The 20354-nt window shown below is 36.5% G+C and overlaps 3 protein-coding genes across 8 annotated transcripts in view; 2 read left to right on the forward strand and 1 right to left on the reverse strand.

The window, feature by feature from the left end:
- Positions 1–2241: 2241 nt before the first annotated feature.
- On the reverse strand, positions 2242–8507 carry abhd4 (abhydrolase domain containing 4, N-acyl phospholipase B). The gene is made up of 8 exons (XM_084120408.1): positions 8334–8507; positions 7053–7141; positions 6533–6637; positions 6158–6446; positions 4840–5024; positions 3658–3769; positions 2845–3031; positions 2242–2761 (listed from the first exon to the last, which is right to left on the reverse strand). Exons 1-8 carry the CDS (start codon positions 8375–8377, stop codon positions 2672–2674), a joined length of 1101 nt encoding a protein of 366 aa, XP_083976534.1. The 5' UTR covers positions 8378–8507; the 3' UTR covers positions 2242–2671.
- Positions 8508–9266: 759 nt separating this feature from the next.
- On the forward strand, positions 9267–13449 carry dad1 (defender against cell death 1). Of its 2 annotated transcripts, none has more exons than XM_084119107.1 (3): positions 9267–9583; positions 10351–10514; positions 13269–13449. In XM_084119107.1, the coding sequence occupies exons 1-2, from the start codon at positions 9373–9375 to the stop codon at positions 10479–10481; spliced, it is 342 nt and encodes a 113-aa protein (XP_083975233.1). In that variant the 5' UTR covers positions 9267–9372; the 3' UTR covers positions 10482–10514; positions 13269–13449. The 2 variants fall into 2 exon arrangements, with proteins under 2 accessions (XP_083975233.1, XP_083975232.1); XM_084119106.1 differs by having other exon boundaries at positions 9268–9583; positions 10351–10499.
- A 252-nt stretch (positions 13450–13701) lies between these two features.
- Positions 13702–20354, forward strand: part of pigr (polymeric immunoglobulin receptor) — a 44088-nt gene continuing 37435 nt past the window's right edge. For 4 of the 5 annotated variants that reach the window (XM_084118621.1, XM_084118619.1, XM_084118620.1 and 1 more), the window contains exons 1-2: positions 13702–13887; positions 19851–20195. In XM_084118621.1, the coding sequence (XP_083974747.1) occupies positions 13839–13887; positions 19851–20195 (394 nt within the window). In that variant the 5' untranslated portion in view covers positions 13702–13838. The remainder of the gene's footprint in view (positions 13888–19850; positions 20196–20354) is intronic. The other variant, XM_084118622.1, reaches the window with a different exon arrangement.

Below are 20354 nucleotides of genomic sequence, written 5' to 3' on the forward strand. Positions count from 1 at the left end.
GCTCAAGAGGCAAAGTTCCAGAAATTAAAATAAGACTTTATTGGACAAAGCCAAGATGACAGCGGGAATTTCCAAGGATCCATATTTTCCCCTAAAAGTGATTTGGCAGACCAAACCATATAAGTCATAGAGACTTGAAACTTTGAGGGATGGTAGTACCCACCCCATCTACACCGCTGTCGGTGTATGAATGAGTGAGTGAATGGGTGAATGTGAGGCTATATGTAAAGCGCTTTGGTGGCCATAGGTCTGTGAAAGCGCTATATAAATGCAGTCCATTTACCATCTACCATTTACAACGTCACCAAGGCTCGCCCCACTTGGCCTGATGGTGGCGCTACAACGATCAAAAGTCTGTAATGGCTCCTAAATTGCTCTTTAATGGATCTCTGATTCGATAGTCACTGGCCAACTTTTGGGGTATTTTGGGATTTTTCGAAAAACCTACTTTTGCGAACTAGTCCTAGGTTTTCCGCTCGATCGGAACCAAACCAGTGCAGGAAGATTCTATAGAGTCTGATTGTCAATAATTATAAAATTATCGTCCGCGATGCACGCCAAAACGTTCGAATTGGGCGTGGCCACTTTTAAAACGGCTATCCCTAATGAGATAATTTCACCAAACTCGATATACGGGCTCGGTCTGTGGTCGTGTGAAATAGAAAAAGGATTGTAGGGCTATATCACAAGATTTTTCGCACATGCCCACGACATTCATACCATATGGTAGAACTCATCATTCTGAGCAACAGACCACCGTTGTCAAACAAATTCTTAGTTAAATATTAAATATTATTAAAATATATATATATATATATACTTTCGCGAACTAGTCCTAGGTTTTTGGCTAAACCTTGATAACTGTTAAAAGCTTTAAAACTACTATATTTCCTTGGTAAAATGCCTGTATTGGCTGTAAATGGTCTTTTCCATCTATGAGGTTACATGCTTGCTAAATGTAACATAATACCTTTTTACAAAAGTGCTTAAAGGCCTTAAAGCTCTTGAACCCCTATAATTGCTTATATGCTGTTTAGCAATGACTATGCAACTTATTTTTTTTTTTAAAGATTCACCCCACCTGTTTCCCACAATTAAATCTTACTCCTCTCGTCTTTCTCTTAAATACTGGAATCCTGCCAGTAGACGATCAACCCTTTCCCAGAGTCAATATGCCTCCAAAAGACATATTTATTTCACACTTCTTTAATAATGGTTTGATATATTCTTTGGTCTTTCACAGTCATCTGTTTGATGGAAATCCCCTGACTTTACAATCACTGGTCAGTGGGCCACAAGACTTTCTCAGACGCATCTGACCTTTGTAATTATTATTTCTCACAGCTTCATAATACTGCTGCTACAATTGTTTATTATATATTGAATAAATATTCTCTGCAAACACCGTATGTGACAAAAGAAGCATGTCCAAATTCACAGTAGCCTACTCATAAAAGAGTAGGCAAACCTACCCAGATGACCAACTACTTCTGGTGAGTTTTTTTTATTTTTTACTATCCCATGAGGCCATTGAAGAGGATTTATGAATGGCAGTGAAGCAACGCAAATGATGCTGGTAGGTCACATGATAATGAAAGCATGCCCAATGTAGTAGATTTCATACTATTTTCTATTCATACAATATAGAACGTACTTTTTAGCAGTCATGAAAGTAATTACTTATTACTTATTAAGTACTTAAGAGTATGCAATTTTGGATGCAGCCATGATCAAGATGATCTGATGAAGTTCAAACTGAGCTTCAGAATGGGTAAGAAAGGTGATTTAAGTGACTTTGAACGTGGCAGGATTGCTGGTCCCAGACGGGCTGGTCTGAGTATCTAATGGGATTTTCATGCACAACCATCTCTAGGATTTATAGAGAATGATCTGAAAAATAGAAAAACACGTTGAACCTTGAAGCAGATTATTTTAAATTGGATTAAAATACAAAATCATATTTGTGATCCAGTGAGATCATGCTATAGCTGTTTATTGTTGCATACTGCATACTGATTCACATGCCATTTTTACAATAGCAGGAACTAAACTGTGTATGCTATGAGCTAGTTTTAATGGGAATGCTCTGATGAAATCAGCTGCATTATTCTACCCGAAAAAGCAAAACTTTGCATCTAGCACCTCTTAGTGTTACTTAATTGTAATCACAAGAGGAACGAGAACTGCTTCCAGAAACACGTTTAAAAATTAATAAAGAGAAACAAATGCAGACACACTGTATTAAAGGTACAGCCTTGTATTGAGATATGCACGTTATAAAATACAGACAACCGCTTATAATGCAGAATGAAATAATTATTAAACATCTCTTAGTCAATATGACCGTCCAAACATTGTCAATGCATTCATGGCACAGGTTTAACGGGTAGCATGACTTTCTCAGTGCATGCTAAAAAAAGAAATCTGAATAAAATATAGCTTAGAAAATACAAATACAACCAGCTTCCATTAAATTCTGCAGTACAGTCATTGAGCTTTTCAACATTAAAGGCCACAAACAATACAATTTGATTATGAAGTGACAAGGTCTGAGAACAGCTTTGCCTTTAAATGTTTCTATCAATCTGACCATCCCACAAACACAGGACAGAACTCTTTCAAAGATAGAAATGCCAAAACACAAATCAATGTCCATCCTGTCTGATCATATTCAGTCGACCGTATTACAGATATTCTCAACCACTCGGTTGAACTCGTCCGGCTGATCGGCGTAGACGTGATGGGAAGCATCTTCAATCATCTGCAGAGAAAAGCCAACAACATTTACTCATTTTTGTTTTTCCATGAATTTAAAACGTGCAAACGCTGTCGTTTCTTACTCACCGTGACACTGGTGAGGTTTTTGCCTCTGATCTGAATGACAGTGTTTCCAGTAGAGCTGTCCACCCATGAGAGGGATCCGTACAGCATGCTGACGGGTGTCGACGGTGGCAGCAGATTCACACGCTGAACCATAGGCCTTTTGGCCCAGCCGAGAGACTCAGACATGGCTTTGAAACCCACCTCACCACTGAGAGGAAAAGAGAATAAAATACACTATTGCTTCTACATCTGTAAAGAAACCTTTGAACCTTTTACAAAGTCTTGATTTTGTTTCTGGGGTCTACCACAATATTTTTCAAGCTTGAATGTTTAAAAAACACATTATTTTTCACATATTTAACATTGTTGCAGCTCCTCTCTTCCCAGTCTGTCAGTGACGCTCTGTTTAGTTCCTGTCTCTATGAAGCCCCTCCTTCTGAAAAGCGCATTGTGCTCTGATTGGTCGGCTGGAGCAGTGTGTTGTGATTGGTCAAGCGTTTTGAGCATGTTTGGGAAATGCCCCGCCCCTTACCATAACCACGAGTTTCAACACACTACTAACTAACTCAACCAGGCCCCGCCTCTTTATTTTACGTATGCCTTGTACAGGAATTATTTTAATAAGGAATATTGTGACGTGTTCATTCCCGGAAGAAAACTCAAGACTACAATGGAGGCGCTTCAGAAACACTGACACCGATATAGAGTCGCTGGAGGGACTCTGTGCTTTGTAACTTTGCAGACTATTTACATGCTCAAACAGCAACATTACACACTACAGAAAGCTGAAAATGTGAAAAAGCATATTTTAGGTATTGTTTAATACGACTGTACCTCGGGCTCTGGGCGTTACAGTGGTAAATGTATTGTGTCATGGTGTCGTCATCAAACAGACCCTCAAACTTCCTCTTGAAGTCAGGACGGAATCTGTTCACCAGCCCTGGACCTGCAGATGAAGATGCGATGTGAGCAAATGTTTATTTTTTCTAAGTGGAAATGAAGTGCTTTAGTGTTTTCTTGACTAACAGATAAACATCAACTTTTTGTCAAAAGTCTAGTATGCTGCCTAAATAGACAGCATTATAAGCAAGGCAGCATAAGATTACCCTGGAAATCCAGAGTTCTCGCGAGAGCACAAGTTGAATTTGCTCAGCGAGTTTACTCTGGTGTCGAGTAATGATGCTCATTAAATATGCCCTTGTATCCGAGCTGCACCAATCACATCGGGTTATCTGATATAGGCGGGCCAGAGGCGAGTTAAACAGAAGACGACAGCGTTGTGACGTCGAAGTCATTAGTGAACATTGCAAGATGGCTATGGATGAACACCAGTTGTTTGAAATGGCTTTGGCCGCTACAATGAACGAGTTAGACTTGGCTTTTTATCTAAAAGAGGAACAGAAGACGGCGCTCGAATCATTCCTTTGCAAGAAGGCCGTTTTTGCTGTTTTGCCGACCGGATACGGCAAGAGTCTAATCTACCAGTTAGCTCCGCTGGTAGCTAAGCGTATGGGGCTTGTTGTGATTGGTCTTAGTGTTATCCAATTGCGTGCAGTGAGATTTTCAAATGCATGTTTGGTGCCGCCCCTCGAGCTGGCCGATTTACATTAGTCGATGCCAGACCATTAATCCTTCAGATTTAGTTCTGGATTTCCAGGCTAACATAAGATACCAAGTTACGATCAAAGTTTTAGGCGTAATCACATATTTGAATAACAAAGATGTTAGTCTCATGATGCATTGTGATCAGCACAGTAAAAAATCAGAAAAGAAGAATCAAAATCAGAAAGTCATTTAATACTGAAAAGTATCAGTTACAAATAGTTGTTCATTATTATTTATTAATTTATTATGAACAAGAAAAAGACGTGCGTTTGAATATTCGTGTGATAAACAACCATGCTTATGCATAGTTCCAGATCAGTAACATGTGATGTTCATTTCAGTTGGTGCCTCTGTAGGAACTAGACATCACTGCAGGACATCACTGATCATGGTCGTGGTTCTCACACTCACCCCACGGTCCAGCTGCTCTGATGACGGCCAGTGGGTTGAAGAGGCTGAACACTGAAGCAAGAGCTTTCACCCAGCGAGGCGGCGATACCCTCTTCAGCTCTGACCCTTGACCTCCTGACTCCTGTGACTGAGGCTGGGGTCTCTCAGGGAAACCCCACGCGTCCACCAGGATGAGGTGACTGACTCTAGTGGACAAAAACACAACTGGTCTCAGGGTCGTGTAGTTCAGTATATTAAAGGTGTCCTTCATGCAAAATAGAAAATTCCAAACCCGTAAGACTTTCATTAATCTTCAGAACACAAATGAAGATCTTTTTGATGAATCTGAGAGATTTCTGACAGCTACACAACTACCACTTTGTCGCCTCAAAAAGTTCATAGAGTTCGTAAAACTAATCCATTTGAGTGGTTTAGTAAAAAAATTCTGAAGAGACTCGATCGCTTTATATGATGAACAGATTTAATTTAGTTGCAGATCTGTCAATGGAGAGACAGAAATCTCTCAGATTTCATTAAAAAGATTTGTGTTCTGAAGATGAACGAAAGTCTTATGGGTTTGAAACGACATGAGGGTGAGTAATTAATGACAGAATTTAAATTTTTGCTTTAACAATTAACATGACCCACACACTGTAGTTTGACAGCCAAAAAGTCCAGGACTTCATTTTGAACAATATATTTTCATATTTTGAAAGCTACGAAATTAATTGCATTAAATACTTTGATTGCAAAAAATAAATGTCACAAGGTTTTATATTTTGTTATTAATTTATACGTTGTTTTATTTATATATATATACATATTTATTTACATTTATGCATTTAGATGCTTTTATGCAATAGAGGAATATAATCAATTCATCCCATAATTTTGCTGTAGGATCTTTTATGTTATTTATACTTTTTTGTATTGTATTTTTAATTTATATTGTTGTATTTATTTATATTTTATTTTACATGTGCAAATTATACATTTTCAGTAGTGGCTTAAATGTCTAAATACTTTGCAAAGTGCTCAGATCGAACTTTCATTTCCAATGTGAGGAAATGAAACCAAAAGTAACACCAGTAATATAAGATGTTTAACCTTTTTTTTGTCTCACTATTTGATCAGACTGACAAAAGTTAAGATATTATTTTTTACACAAAATTTTATTTTGCATAACATGTATAAATATTTTAAAGCAACTATAACATTTTGTGTTCCATAAAATATAATATGGGTTTAAAATTAAATAATGGTGAGTAGCTGATAACTCCTATTGTAAACTATTACTATTATTGCACTATAATTTGACTACATATGCTTTCTTAGATACCTTTCTGGATATTGAATGGTATATGACGTTGCTAGGTAACCACCCAAGCTGTGGCCCAATAGGATCATGCGTTCCAGCCCCACTGATTGTCTCCATTGCTCTATTGAATTAACAAACTGCTCTTCGGCCAGTGAGGCTTCAGATGGGAATGACGGGCGAGAACTGCGCCCGAAGCCCAGCAGGTCAATGGCGTAGACGGGTCGAGAATGACACAATGCGTCCAAGTTACGGATCCAGAGGCCGACCCCCCCTCCAAACCCGTGGACCATCACTAGGGGCGTCTGATCGGCTAGAGAGAGAACGGGACACAGTCAGGCTTTTTTAAGTGTGCTAAATACTTTTGCAGCTACTGTAGACGAAGATTAGAAACTCTACCTTGGTCTTTATGTTTGAGTGCTGTCTTATTGGTGACTTTAAGGGTCCATATTCTGTTTTGATTTGGCAAAGTCACAAATCTGGACCAAACGTTATTCTGGATACCTGGACATATTAAATAGAATGAAAACATGTATCGGTAACACTTTAAAATAAGGTTCATTAGTTAACATTAGTTAACTGACTTTGTTAACATGAACTTAGAATGAACAATACTTCATCAGCATTTATTAATCCAAGTTAAAATGAATTTAAACATTTACTAATACCTTCTAATGCCTAAAATCAAAGGTTGTATTTGTTAACATTAGTTAATGTACTGTGAACGAATATGAACAAACAATGAATAGCTTTAATTGTATTAACTAACATAAGCAAATACTGTAACAAATGTACTGCTCATTGTTAGTTCATGTTAGTTAATACATTAACTAATGTTACTAATTAACCTTATTGTAAAGTGTTACCAATGTATCCTATACAAATTCTAAATATTAAAAGGGAACAGTGAGGATCTTACATGCAATAATTTTAGCTTCGGCACTTTTCAATAAGGACATGGATGTTGGTCTCCAAGAGGGCCACCAGGACCAGTTCCCAGAGGTCGGCCTGGAAAGACAGACATGTAAAGTCACTGAAGGGGAGAGAGCAATAGAAGGGCTAGAGACTGTGTACATGTTACGTCATCTGCCTTTATACACAGTACAAGCCTGTCACCTACTGGCAATAAACCTAGTATTCATAATGCTTTGTGAGTACAATTCATTCACAAGCACACAAAATATATATATTTTTTTTTTTATAAACAACTAATTATTATTCAATATTTTTGTATTTATGGTCTACTCTGAACTGTACATCATGTGAATAAAATGTTCATCTTACATTTAAACAATACTTTAGAAGTAAATAATTTGAGGAACATTACATTATTATAAAATATTTTTATTTATGTTCTGTTCTGTACATCATATAAATAAAAGGTACCATTATCAATTAAAATGTTAGTCTTACATTTAAAAATAATACTCCTATGAGCAAATAAGACAGAAAAGTTAAGTTATTATGTTAGGAGTATCACTTTATTATTCAATACTTTTATTTATGGTCTGCTCTGAACTGTACATCATATGAATAAAAGGTCCCATTAACATTTACATTTTCCTCTTACATTTAAACATTAATATTCCTATACCAATAATAAGACTAAAAACTTTAGAAGTAAATTATTTTAGAAGCATCACTTTATTATAAAATGTTTTTTTAATGGTCTACAATGTTTTATTGGTCTATCATATAAATAAAAAGTGCCATTAACATTTACATTTAAATTTTTAGTCTTACAGACAGAAAAGTTAAAATATGAATTATGTTAGGAGCATCACTTCATTATTCAATATTTTTTATTTATAGTCTGCAGTGTACATCATTTGAATAAAAGGTGCCACTAACATTTACATTTTAAGTCCTAAATTTAAAAATGAATATGATAATACAACAAAAAAATAAGCTGTAAAGTATTCTATATTGTTATCTGGTTGAAAAACTGAGCCATAACTACTGTGACGTAGGCTAATAACTCAGCATGACTTTGCATAACCTTATGAAATCATCCAACACAAGTCATACCAGCATGTATGATTTATTCTATTACTTCATTTCAGACATTCACGGCAGGGATCCTGAAAATAGTGAGATGTTAAACATACAGTGTTACATAATAGAAGGACACTTCATGTTACATGAGCGACTCGCATATTGTATAATATGACTGTATTTATTAAAATATTACGGTACTCACTCTGTGTCAGTCTCGTCTTGCATTGTGGCGTTTGCTGGAGACATTATGAAGCATAATACAAGAACAATCTAAGACGAAAGACTGTTACACTTCAGATTCGTATGTTTGCTACCGGACCTGTCACATAGAGTCCCTTTAAAGGCCCGTGTTTGTGTTTTGTAACACTGACGTAGCGCATTTAAAGGAGCCGCACCATAGAAATAAAATAAGTGGGTGAAATGGCATGAAACGCACTATTGTCTTAATTCGTGATTCGTGAACATATATATATATATATATATATATATATATATATATGTATATATATATATATATATATATATATATATATATATATATATGAAATTTGTATGTTTCAAAACATTACTGTGGTAATGAGATTATAAGATAAGGAATAATCTTAGCTCTGATCCATTTCCTGTAGCATTTTCTTGATAGTATTTGGAATTGGAAGACTTGGAACGACTTTATCTGGATAATTAGGTTTTCTGGAAAATTTTAACCTATCAGCCTATTATTCTTTAGTTTCACAATTGTCTCTAGTTATTCCGAGTGGATTTGGAAAATTATAGGCCTACTGATTAGAAAATTAGGTTGTGTAGTTATAATTGATGTATTTGATGTGTTATTTTGTTTTAGACATGTATTTTGCAATCTAAGGAAATTGTATAGCTGATAATTTGGCTAAACTGTATTATGCTTTATATTCAAAAAATAATATTTCTATTTAAAATGATATATATAAATAGTCAAATCATGTCAGTCTTTTATAGTGTTAAAGGAATTGGGTTTAACGTCATTATTTTCTTTGATCAATAGCAATGTTCATAGTTTATCGTTGTTAATTAATATGATTCTGTAATATGTACCTGTTTGTTTTCTTGAACACGAACGCTTCACGAGCATCGGAACTAAAATTCACCTGCAGTTTCACTGGGGAACATTTAGTGGACGCACATCTGTCTCTCTCTGCTTACACGTCATTCATTTCCTTGCTGCTTGATTTCTAGGGATATTGTGCTCGTGTTGAGGAGAAATTATGTCTAACTCGGTATTTTCTGTCTTGTCGCGTTTTGTGGAGGAGTACAGGAGCAGCACACCGAATAAGCTGAAGATGATCGACGCTTATATGCTGTATATTTTGCTGACAGGAGTGTTTCAGTTCCTGTACTGTGTGCTGGTGGGAACGTTTCCCTTCAACAGCTTCTTATCTGGATTCATTTCATGTGTGGGATGCTTCATACTGGCGGGTATTTACGCAAATTTAATAATATATATAAATAGAATCAAAAGTTATTGTTTAGAGGGCTTATATTGTATCTTTGTCCAATTTATATATTTATGTCTGTTCTAAATAGCACCAAAAAGGCAAACGGTCATGTAAAACTTATTTTAATTGTCTTTATGATTTCAGTATATAATATATGCACACAAACATACACTAAGGGTTCAAAAAAGTTTGCAATGATTTAAAATTTATCTGATCAAAAATACAGTAAAATTGTGAAATATTTATGCAATTTAAAATAACTTGTTTTTTTATGTATGTTAAAATTAAATTGTTCAGCTATTATTTTTAGTGTTTTTATATATATATATATATATATATATATATATATATATATATATATATATATATATATATAAAATTACACACACCCCATTTAGATGGTAAAACAACTTAATATTAAAGAATTATAGCGTATTATAATATAAGATAAATATGTATTAATTATATTAATATTAATATTGCATTGTTTTATCTTTATTTATTTAATGTGATTATTTAAAGAACCTCATATCTGAGTTTTGGCCATCTAAATATATATATAAAAAAGTGGTATCGGTCAAAAAATAAAAACATCCCATTGTTTTCTAATCCTTAACCATTTAAATAACCACCTACACCAAACAATATTGATATATCCAGGTCTTGTATGTGTGTTTAGTGCTGTAGTCAATCATAAAGTAGGCTATAATTTATTGATAATTAATGTCTTTGTTCTTCTATCTTCAGTCTGTCTTCGCATCCAGATCAACCCTCAGAATAAAGGAGACTTCCTGACCGTCTCTCCTGAGAGAGCATTCGCTGACTTCCTCTTCGCTCACACCGTTCTGCATCTAGTGGTCGTCAATTTTGTTGGCTGAATGAGAGCGTCACAGCAGGTGTGTGTACAGCAGGTGGTTGCATTTTAAGAATGGTTCAAAATCACTTTTCATGTGTGTAATTTGTCAGACAATATATTTAGTAAAATCTGTGTGTGATTCAGTTACAATTGAATATGAGGTTCTGTTGTGCACAGATGAACTGTCTCAAAGCTCAGAAACCAGAAAAGAAAACAAAGCAACAAAATTGCAGATATGTATCCTGATCCTTTTAATCTATATTAGGCACCAGAGGGTTTATTATCTGTCAGCTAGAGAGTTTTTAGAGAAATTGGCTTAGGAAGCAAGCAGTTTAGAGTGTGTTTTAAAATACACTCTAAACTGCTTGCTTCCTAAGCCAATTTCTCTAAAAACTCTCTAGCTGACAGATATTAAACCCTCTGGTGCCTAATATAGACAGATGACCTGATACAGCTGTACATGCTTCCTTTTTCATGTCATGTATTGATTTGTGTGCAATGAAATATTTAGTTGGACAGAAGTGCCTTAAAGGGGACCTATTATGCAAAATTCACTTTTATAAGGTGTTTGAACATAGATGTGTATCAGCAGTGTGTGTTAACAACCTGCCTATAATGGTAAAATCCGCCCACTCCTTTTTTATAATCTCCATAATCCATAAACAGTCTCTCCAAACAAGAGGTTCCAGATTTCCAGAAGCCTCGCCCATGACTGGTGACGATTTGCCCTAATTAGCATAATCACACCCTGAGTGAGCCGTAACAGTTCGCTATTGCCGTTTACTCACTGTAGAAGCTGAAGATTTACAATGAATGCACCAAAAACATTACAAATGTTCTTTTATTGGATGTACTAATGAACATAAGAGTCTCAATAGACTCTTGGCATCTGAGCCACTGAGGACACCGTAGTTGAATTTCATTTATGTAGAAAATGTGCCGAAGAAAGTCGTTAAAGTGTAATATATTTGCGCAAATCATTTTTCGCCGGACTACTTCACAGACGAGGGTCAGTGCAATGCTGGATTTTACTAAAAGTTGTTTCTGAAAGATTTTTAGATTAATATGACAGTACATGCTAGTTGATGAGTTGAATCAACTTAAAGGGATACTTCACCGATTAGCATTAAGCTTTGTATCGGTAGAAACCCGGTAGTATTTTCGAATGACCGTGCTTCCCTCCCTCATGTCCCCCTGAGACGAGAGATTTCTTTATTGCGTGTCTGGAAAGAAAACTCTGATGACGCAAAAATCGTCATTTAGCTCATCAGAGGCTCTTTTGTCCAGAGGCGAGAGACTCCAGCCAGTAGGAGGAGCTCGTCCCGCATCTCTTCAACCCGCCCATAGGGGGATCTCACGATAAAACGCCGTCTTTTCAGTTTCCAGTCGACTAGTAGCCTAGTTGTATCATTTCTCCCGATACTGCCCTCTGTAACCGGTAGGCGTGGCTTGGGAGTGTCCTCGTAGGGCAGCGAAGCAAGTGCATTCTGGGAGTTGTAGTCTTTCATCCACATGAGCCAAAAATACATTTTCTGGCGTCTCTCAGTCTAGAAGGCACCAACTTCTAAAATAATTTCACATTTCTACTACATAAATGACACAATTTAAATACACATTCATCTTTCCAGCGGTGAAATATCCCTTTAACTCCACATCAACTACATACATTTACGAACTTTTCAGAAATGTTGTAACTTATTTCTGAGTCTCTATCTGTGTCAGACTTTGGTTTGATTCCTGTAAAGCTGAACACCGCAACTGACAATTTCTGACGTTTTGGCTGCGTGATATTCTCCAGTTTTGTTGTTGCTGTAGTATCTGAAGCACCGGCTGTAAAGACTCCGCCCTCTTCTGGAAAGGGGGCGGGGAGCAGCAGCTCATTTGCATTTAAAGGGACACATACAAAAATGTTGTGTTTTTGTTCACAGCCAAAAAGGGGCAAATTTGACAAGCTATGATAAATGATGAGGGACTCACCAGAGTCTCTAGGGGACACCAGAGACTTATATTACATCTTGTAAAAAGGGGCACAATATAGTCCCCCATTAATCTATAATTGCTTGATTCTGTCTTTCATTCTGTTACAGCATTTTGTGTTCATGTTTGTTCAATAAGGCTTTCAGTTACCATATGTGACCCTGGATCACAAAACCAGTCGCACGGGTATATTTGTGGTAATAGCCAACAATACATTGTATGGGTCAAAATGATAGATTTTTATTTTATGCCAAAGATCATTAGGATATTAAGTAAAGATCATGTTCCATGAAGATATTTTGTAAATTTCCTACCGTAAATATATAAAACATTTATTTTTGTTTTATATATTAAACAACTATTTACATAAATAGTTGTATCTCGGCCAAATATTGTCCCATCCTAACAAACCATAAATCAATGGAAATCTTACTTATTCAGCTTTCATGTGATGTATACGTCTCAATTTAAAAAAAAATGTACCCATATGACTGGTTTTGTGGTCCAGAGGCACATATGTTATTTAGAGAAATGTAAACGTCCAATGTAAAGTCATCATCATGACATGTTCATGATAGGATGAATTATTGGAACATTAGGAAGAAGTCATACAAAAATATTGTCTTTAATTGTCTGTAAAAAAAGAAAATGTTTTATTAGTGCTGTCAAGTCGATTAATCAAATCTAATATAAAAGTTTGTGTCTGTGTTCTTTTATGTCAGATGCGATTAAGCGATTTGACAGCACTTTTTTATGTGTAACTTGTTTTCTCAAGATTTACTGGTCTTGTATTTTGCAACAACCGTTGATGAATTATATTTGTTTTCCACAGATATGAAGACCAAATCCTGCAGAACAACTACAAACACAACAGTCTGTTGATCTCTCAATGTTAATATATGTTTTGACAGAATTGTCATTAATGATCAGTTCTCGTCTTGTTCCTTAATTTTTCTACTTTTGTAAAACTTTCTGAAAGTTATAGAAAGAAAAATAAATTCCATTAAAAACAATTCAATGATCCTGTGGTGTTTTATTCTTTGTAACATATCTCATCTGAATCTTTGTGTTATTTTTAAAAAATATATTAAAATGAAAACATTGAACAATAGGCTATTTTATTTTATTTTGAGTCTAAATGAAATTAGTCATTGTGACCTTACAGTTAATGTTACAATGAAGCAATTCATTTTTGCAGGCATCAGTGTGAAAAAACACATTTTTTATAACGCTTATAGGCCACCATATATTAGCATTGCACAATTGCAGTGTGGAAAACAAATGGTAAAACCTCCCACATCTGGATATGGTTTTGCCAGAAGGAAGTGAGAGTTAAACGCAGAAAAATTCCTTCTTGCAACAGCTGTCATTAGAAAAGAGGGACTCCGATGGTTTATCAACGATGACTCTTCCGCTACTTCTAACCATTCTTGTTCTTGGTGAACTGCCAGGTGAGCTTTTATCATTCCTTTAGCAAAAACAAATGTTAATGAGGCATTGAAACCATTTTCCAAAACTGTTATATGGAAGGGAGCTTGGAAACATGTTTAGAAAGCCGTTCTGCTGCTAAAATTGGTCATGGGTTTAAGCTTCCTCTCTTTGGAATATTATATTGAACTGTTTGCAGTTTTAAAACCCAGAATTAAAAAGTGTTCCTAGTTGAGTTTTCATACGAAGGAAAAGGCTGTGACCCTAAATTCCAAGTATTTTGGAGTGTCGTCTGGTAGCTTTTCCAAACACAATGTTTTTAGTTAAGTTTTCATTTTCAAAAGAGTCTGTTGAAAATACATGTGGAAATTTTATATTTTGTTATTTGCCTTTTATGCTTGATTGTCGTTTTTGGAAGAATGATGGACAACAGCTTGTGGATGTTGTGACTTTCATAAGTTTTTATTTGGAAAAAGTAAAAGTAAAAAACTGGACAGTGAAAACCGGCCCTATTGGTCACAGTAACAAACGGCCATTTCATGCAGCCATTGTAAGATATTTACAGTTTTCAATTATTTAACATTTCTAAAGAGTTTTTAGCTTTATAATGAACTTACAATGATGATAAAGTTTCCATTTTGTGACTATTTGATTTTTTTTTGCTTTTATGAGTGTAAATAATACCAGAAGCATTCTAGCATTATTATTATGTAAATGACTAAATAAGTAATGGTAATTTGAATATGTATTATTGATTTAAGAGCTCTGTTCATCTGCATTCATAGACAAAGTATGTATATCACTGGAGAGACATTTTGAGTCTTTTGAGGTCAAGGAACAAAATTCTCACAATGATATATTTGTATTAAAGAATATTTGAATTGCCATGAACTCGTTTTTGTAATTTATTGCTCTTTATACCCTATATAATACTTTTATTTGTAATATCGTTAACACTTTACAACTTACAAGGTTTCATTTAAGATTAGTTAACTACAATTGTTAACATTAACAATAAACAATACATCTACAGTTTTGATTAATCTAGTTAATCTCTGCATTTACTAATATTATTTTAAGATCAAAAGTTGTATCTGTTTATATTATTTAAAGGTACATTTTTTGTTTAAAATGAACAAAATGTGAATGAGTCAATGCATCATCGTTCCTTCTTCCAAAGCATGCTTTTGTCTTGCCTATAAGTGTTTATATTTTAGGTGGTTTTCACAGGAAATTGTCTCACTCACCCATGTGTGTCTCGTCACCTTTATTTATTTAGCGCTTTATACAATACAGCCATCTAGCCAATTAGCCATCTACAGGGATAAACAGGAAAATAATGATTCTATAATGCAAACAGAATTCAATTCTGTTTTAAAGCAGCTCTAAAAGGACATTAGTAAACAGTGATTATTCAGTTGAATCACTTTAGTGTTGATTCAGTTTGGTTCAATAGCTGTAAAGTTAATCAATTGTGAAATGAGTTCAATTCACCCATAAAGCAACCAGCTCAGTTCTTATCCAATAGTGTCAGTGCATTCAAGTCAATAGTATTGCAGAATAGTAAGTCATAAATAAATAGAGAAGTTGCTCCGGCTACTTTGACCCGTGTCTGGTGTGGCAGAGGTTAGTTTTCACAACGAGTGAGAAAGGTTGACGACATAGCTGCCAACTCTCACGCATTCACCGTGAGACACGCAATTGACACTTTTCACACGCTCTCATGCCACACATCCATTTTCTCACGCACAGAAAAATCGTGAAGCAAAGAGGACATGGAGACCGACAGACTAGACAGAGCAGGGCCCGTATCCCTAAAGATTCTGAGAATCCTCTCAGAGAGCTCCTAACTTAACCTAAAAATTCCTTGCCAGGAGTTTTAGCTTAGAAGTGATTCCAGAACATTTTCAGTGAACTCTGAGCAAGGAATGGATGGAAAATCCTATCTTAGTGAGGAGGTGTGGTTGACCCCGTTGCTAGGTATGAGTCATCATTTCAAAATCCGTGATTGGTTGATCCTACAAGTTTGATGAAAATGAACTTTTGGTGATAATGAGCAAAGGATGTACCCTCAAATCAATAAACATAATTATACACTCTAATCTTATGCAGACTGTAATTGTAAATAATATTTCACATTCAAGAAAATATCTGGAAAATGAATAGTAAGCTGTAGGGGTTATAGCCTAACATTAGAATCTAAAATATGTGAAAACTTAAGCTCATTACACCCTGTTCAAATAATGATTCGTGTCTTATTTGCTCATATTAATATCCTAGCTGGCATATTTTGTACTTTCACTCCCATATGGACCCCATTGAAAACAAGATGGCCTATCTCAAGGGGCTGTCCTTAATGAAGTAGAAATTGCAACGTTACAACTCAGTGTGGTCTTAACGAGGGTAACACGGCTCAGTCCAATCTGTAGCGTCTCAATAATTCCCTGTCATCCAGTGTTTGCGGGACATCTCTCCTGCCTCCTCTGTTGGCCATTTTGTGCAGCTGCTTAGGGGAACTCCTAAGCCACTAAAAGTCCTCTTCCCTGCTCTTAGCAGATCTCGCCTTAGGAGCCCTTTTAAGCGCTAGGAATCTTGAGGAATAGCTTTTATATTAACTGGGATTTTCGTGTCACTTTTAGGGGAAATTCTAAGAAAACGTCATGACTCTGAGAATTTTCTTAGAATTTGGCCGCTAGGAGCCACTTTTTGCACAAAAATTCTTTAGGGATACGGGCCCAGGTTACAGGTTACACGAATGAACACTGTTGAAAGATACAGTACAACTTACCGAAATGTATATTCCTCATACATAATGTCGACCAATCAATCAAACAAACAAAGGGGTCAATAAAACAGCTGGAGAACAATTATGGCACATAACATTTACCTCAGGAAAGCCATTTGATTACCATAATATAGGCTATAGCACTTTAGTTGGCTAGAAAAAAAAGAGCTATAGAGAGTATTTAGCTATTATTATATTTTATTTAAGCCTAACGTGATATCATTAAATAAAGTTGTTATTATAATAAAAAAAACGCATTATATTTAATTTGAGTTATTTTTAATCTTAAAGCTGCAGTAGGGAGCTTTTAGAAAACGTTGACTTTTTTAGCCTGAAAATTCGAACAAGCACAGCTTACAGGTCACTCGCTCTCTGCTGCACTACAGCCCTCCCTCCACTGCTCCTCCCCCACAACGCAGCCTGCCGTGAACGCGCAGGCTAGTAAACATGCAGGGACACTGATGACGGCGGACAGTTATCGCACATTCACTGGTTAGGGACGAAACATCAACAATATGCTTTACATTGACTATGGCCTGCCCATACTTTGACTACAAACTTGGTCCTCAAATCATTACGTATTTTGCAATACATGTAATGTAACTTCATAACGTTGCACTCTTTCTATAAGTTATAAATAGCTAGCAAGATAATATAATGGTAACGTTACAGTATCTAAGTAATTATTCTAGCGATGTGTAATGCTAAATAAGGTTTGCTAGTACATTATTTCAGCAACATGACAAGCCAGTGAATTAGCAGGTTTCTATTGTTGCTTTGCACAGTGCGTGACATTTTATCTGTATGCTATGCGGCTAGAGACTACGGTACGTTCACACGGGTCGTCAGCGTCAACGCTTGACGGAAGGCGTGGCTGAAGTTTGGCACTGACGCCATGGTCATAGCAGCGTCAGCCAATGAAATTAGACAGGAACTCAACAACAAGCTTCATTGTCATTCAATGGTCATAAAGGACCGGGTGATTGCCCACCGCAATAATTAGTTTCTCCTCCATTTTAAAATTTATCCTCAGTTTGCTGCTCTTGAACAGGATGAACGTGATTGGCTGCCGCCTGGCTACTGTATTTGCATAGAGCGATCTGATTGGCTGACGCTTCCGTCGGCGGCGCTTCACTGGCGTTGCTCGCGGCAGAAGTTGAAAAATTCTCAACTTCTGCCGTGAGCAACGCCAGTGAAGCGCCGCCGACGGATCCACAATTCTTTTCGGCAACGCTTGACGTCACCCATTCAAAGTCAATGGGAAGCGTTGACGCTGACGCCCCGTGTGAACGTACCGTCATTTGGGCTCCGACGGGCTTGTTTATCATCATCGGTCTTTTTCCGTTTACCTGTCTTTGTTGCATGAGCTGGTGCCACTCGAGAAATGGGCAGTTTTGGTTGTTTGTCCGAGGCCATTAGCACAGCTGCGGCACACCGGCTATCTTGATTTTGAACGACTGTAGGCGCTGTGCGAGAGAGGGGGGTGATCAGCGCGTACACAAGCATGATTGACACTGCTAAGACACTCCTCCTGGCTCTGATTGGTTGTTTCTTACCGGGAGCGGTGTATTTCTGCAAATGGCAATAGGACCACTGGGAGGAGCCTGGGGAGCTTGATTTTTTCACAGATTATCTGTCTCATATTCTACTGTCAGGACATAATGACAGTTTTAACAAATATGTAAAAAATACATTTTTACAGAAGTTACCAAATGCGCATCTCGTCAGTAAAGCCGGTTCCTTGATTAGTAGTAAATCGCCATCTCCTGCTTTCAGATGAAGCGGCATTAACACAGAGTCGTAGTTCACTGACAAGCTGAGCAATATCGCATTAATTATCGCAGGCAATACGTCCGTGATCATCTAAGATCACCATGAATCATCTTACCCAAACATTGGAGTGTCCTTGCTCAACTAGCAGAGGCGGCATCTATGCCGGTGAACCGAACAATGGTATAATGATTCAGTTCGACTCCCAAGACAAGACGATGCTCACCCGACTGGCCAATAGGATCGTGGCCCCGCCCATGACACAATTCTCACAGTCAAAGCAGAATCCTGACACGAGAGCAAGAAATTGCATCGAGAGCAAAGAAAAGCGTTTTGAGAGAAACACTTTTTTTTTTAGAGAAAATGTTTTCACACTGATAGCAAAAAAAATATATATGAGAGTTTTTTTCTAAGTATTTTGAGAGAGATTTTTTTTTCTCAGAAATAATAATAAAAAAAAAAAATTTATATTTTTTTTGTTCTGAGAAAATACTTTCTCTCAAAACTTTTTTTAGTCTCAAATATTATTATTTTTTGCTATTGGTATGAAAACTTTTTCTCTCAAATATTTTTTTTTCTCTCATAAAATGCTTTTTTGCTATCATTGTGATAACTTTTTCTCTCAAACTTTTTTTTCTCTCTCAGATCATTTATTTTCTTGCATGTAATAAAGACACAATTCTTTCTCCATACCTCTTATCTTACCAGAAATTGTACCAAAAACATTGTAACATGTTTTCACTAAACCTAATAAAATTCAGTTTAGTTACTAAAATGTTTTGACAGTCACAATACACTTATTGTGATGCAATATTTTTTTTACATCCCCCAATCCCCCCCCCCCCCCCCATAAATCTCACTCCAAGCAAAACTCAAAAGTTGCCAGCTATGGTTGACATGGAGCAGCTAAATCTCAAACCTCCAGGGAATCACCCATTTAAAGAGGAGAGTCTGCTGGCAAAAAGAGAACGTGACAAAGCTCGTAATAAAACAAGAATCATCATTGGCTTGGCTTTTCGGAGATGGTGAATAAAAAGAAGGGATTTGAAATGTTGTAAACGTGACGCAATGGCATTTTTATTATTCAACAACTGGTAAGACATTTTGTTGAACTGATAAATTGCATCATGTAGCTCTCCAACAGAGTTCCCTGTAAAGCATTATCTATTGTGAAGGGTCACATTCATCCGCACAGTCACACAGAGTCGAAGCACAACCAAAACAATGTTCTTCTGCAAAATGCATGCAGTTTTTATAACCTTTAATGCACTGTGAATGCGAACTAACATTAACAAAGGTTAACAAATGATGTACAAATATATGCTCATTGTTACATCATGCTAGTTATTGCATTAACCAATGTTAACTACTGAGATCTTATTGTAAAGTGGTATCATGATCTGTCCGTTATCTGGTTTGATCTGTTTTTAGGTTCCTACTGCACCGTGACGACTGTAGGAGATCTGTCTGTGCTGGAGGGTCAATCCGTCACTGTCCCGTGTCACTATAACCCGCAGTATATCAGCCACGTGAAGTACTGGTGCTACGGCCGGATGAAGGACTTCTGCTCCAGCCTGGCGCGCACCGATGACCCCACATCAGCCCCTAACGTCAAGGGAAGGGTGACGATCGCGGATGACCCCACTCAGCATGTGTTCACCGTGAGCATGCAGAACCTGACGGAGGGGGATTCGGGGTGGTACTGGTGTGGGGTGGAGCTCGGAGGGATGTGGGTTGCTGACAGCACTGCCTCCCTTTATATCAGCGTCATTCAAGGTGAGTTAAGAAAATCATTTGAATGAAAATACAACTAAACCTTCACAAACTAAAATATAGGCCATGCTAAATCCATCACACTACTATATCTTGTATCATCAAAAAAGTAATTTTGATTATCAAAGCTAATTAGCAAAAGAAACAATAACAATTTTAAAA

The sequence above is a fragment of the Abramis brama genome (assembly GCF_963993115.1).
Source record: "Abramis brama genome assembly, chromosome: 7".
In the NCBI taxonomy this organism is placed as follows: Eukaryota; Metazoa; Chordata; class Actinopteri; order Cypriniformes; family Leuciscidae; genus Abramis; species Abramis brama.

Bases quoted from the DNA above. Each gene is read 5' to 3' on its own strand.
- dad1 (XM_084119107.1), top strand. From the start codon at position 9,373: ATGTCTAACTCGGTATTTTCTGTCTTGTCGCGTTTTGTGGAGGAGTAC. The intron at 9,584-10,350 runs GTATTTACGCAA...TTCTATCTTCAG, and splicing joins GGGATGCTTCATACTGGCGG to TCTGTCTTCGCATCCAGATC.
- abhd4 (XM_084120408.1), bottom strand. From the start codon at position 8,377: ATGTCTCCAGCAAACGCCACAATGCAAGACGAGACTGACACAGA. The intron at 5,025-6,157 runs GTATCTAAGAAA...TTTGTCCACTAG, and splicing joins ACCATTCAATATCCAGAAAG to AGTCAGTCACCTCATCCTGG. The intron at 3,032-3,657 runs GTACAGTCGTAT...TTTTCCTCTCAG, and splicing joins TGTAACGCCCAGAGCCCGAG to TGGTGAGGTGGGTTTCAAAG.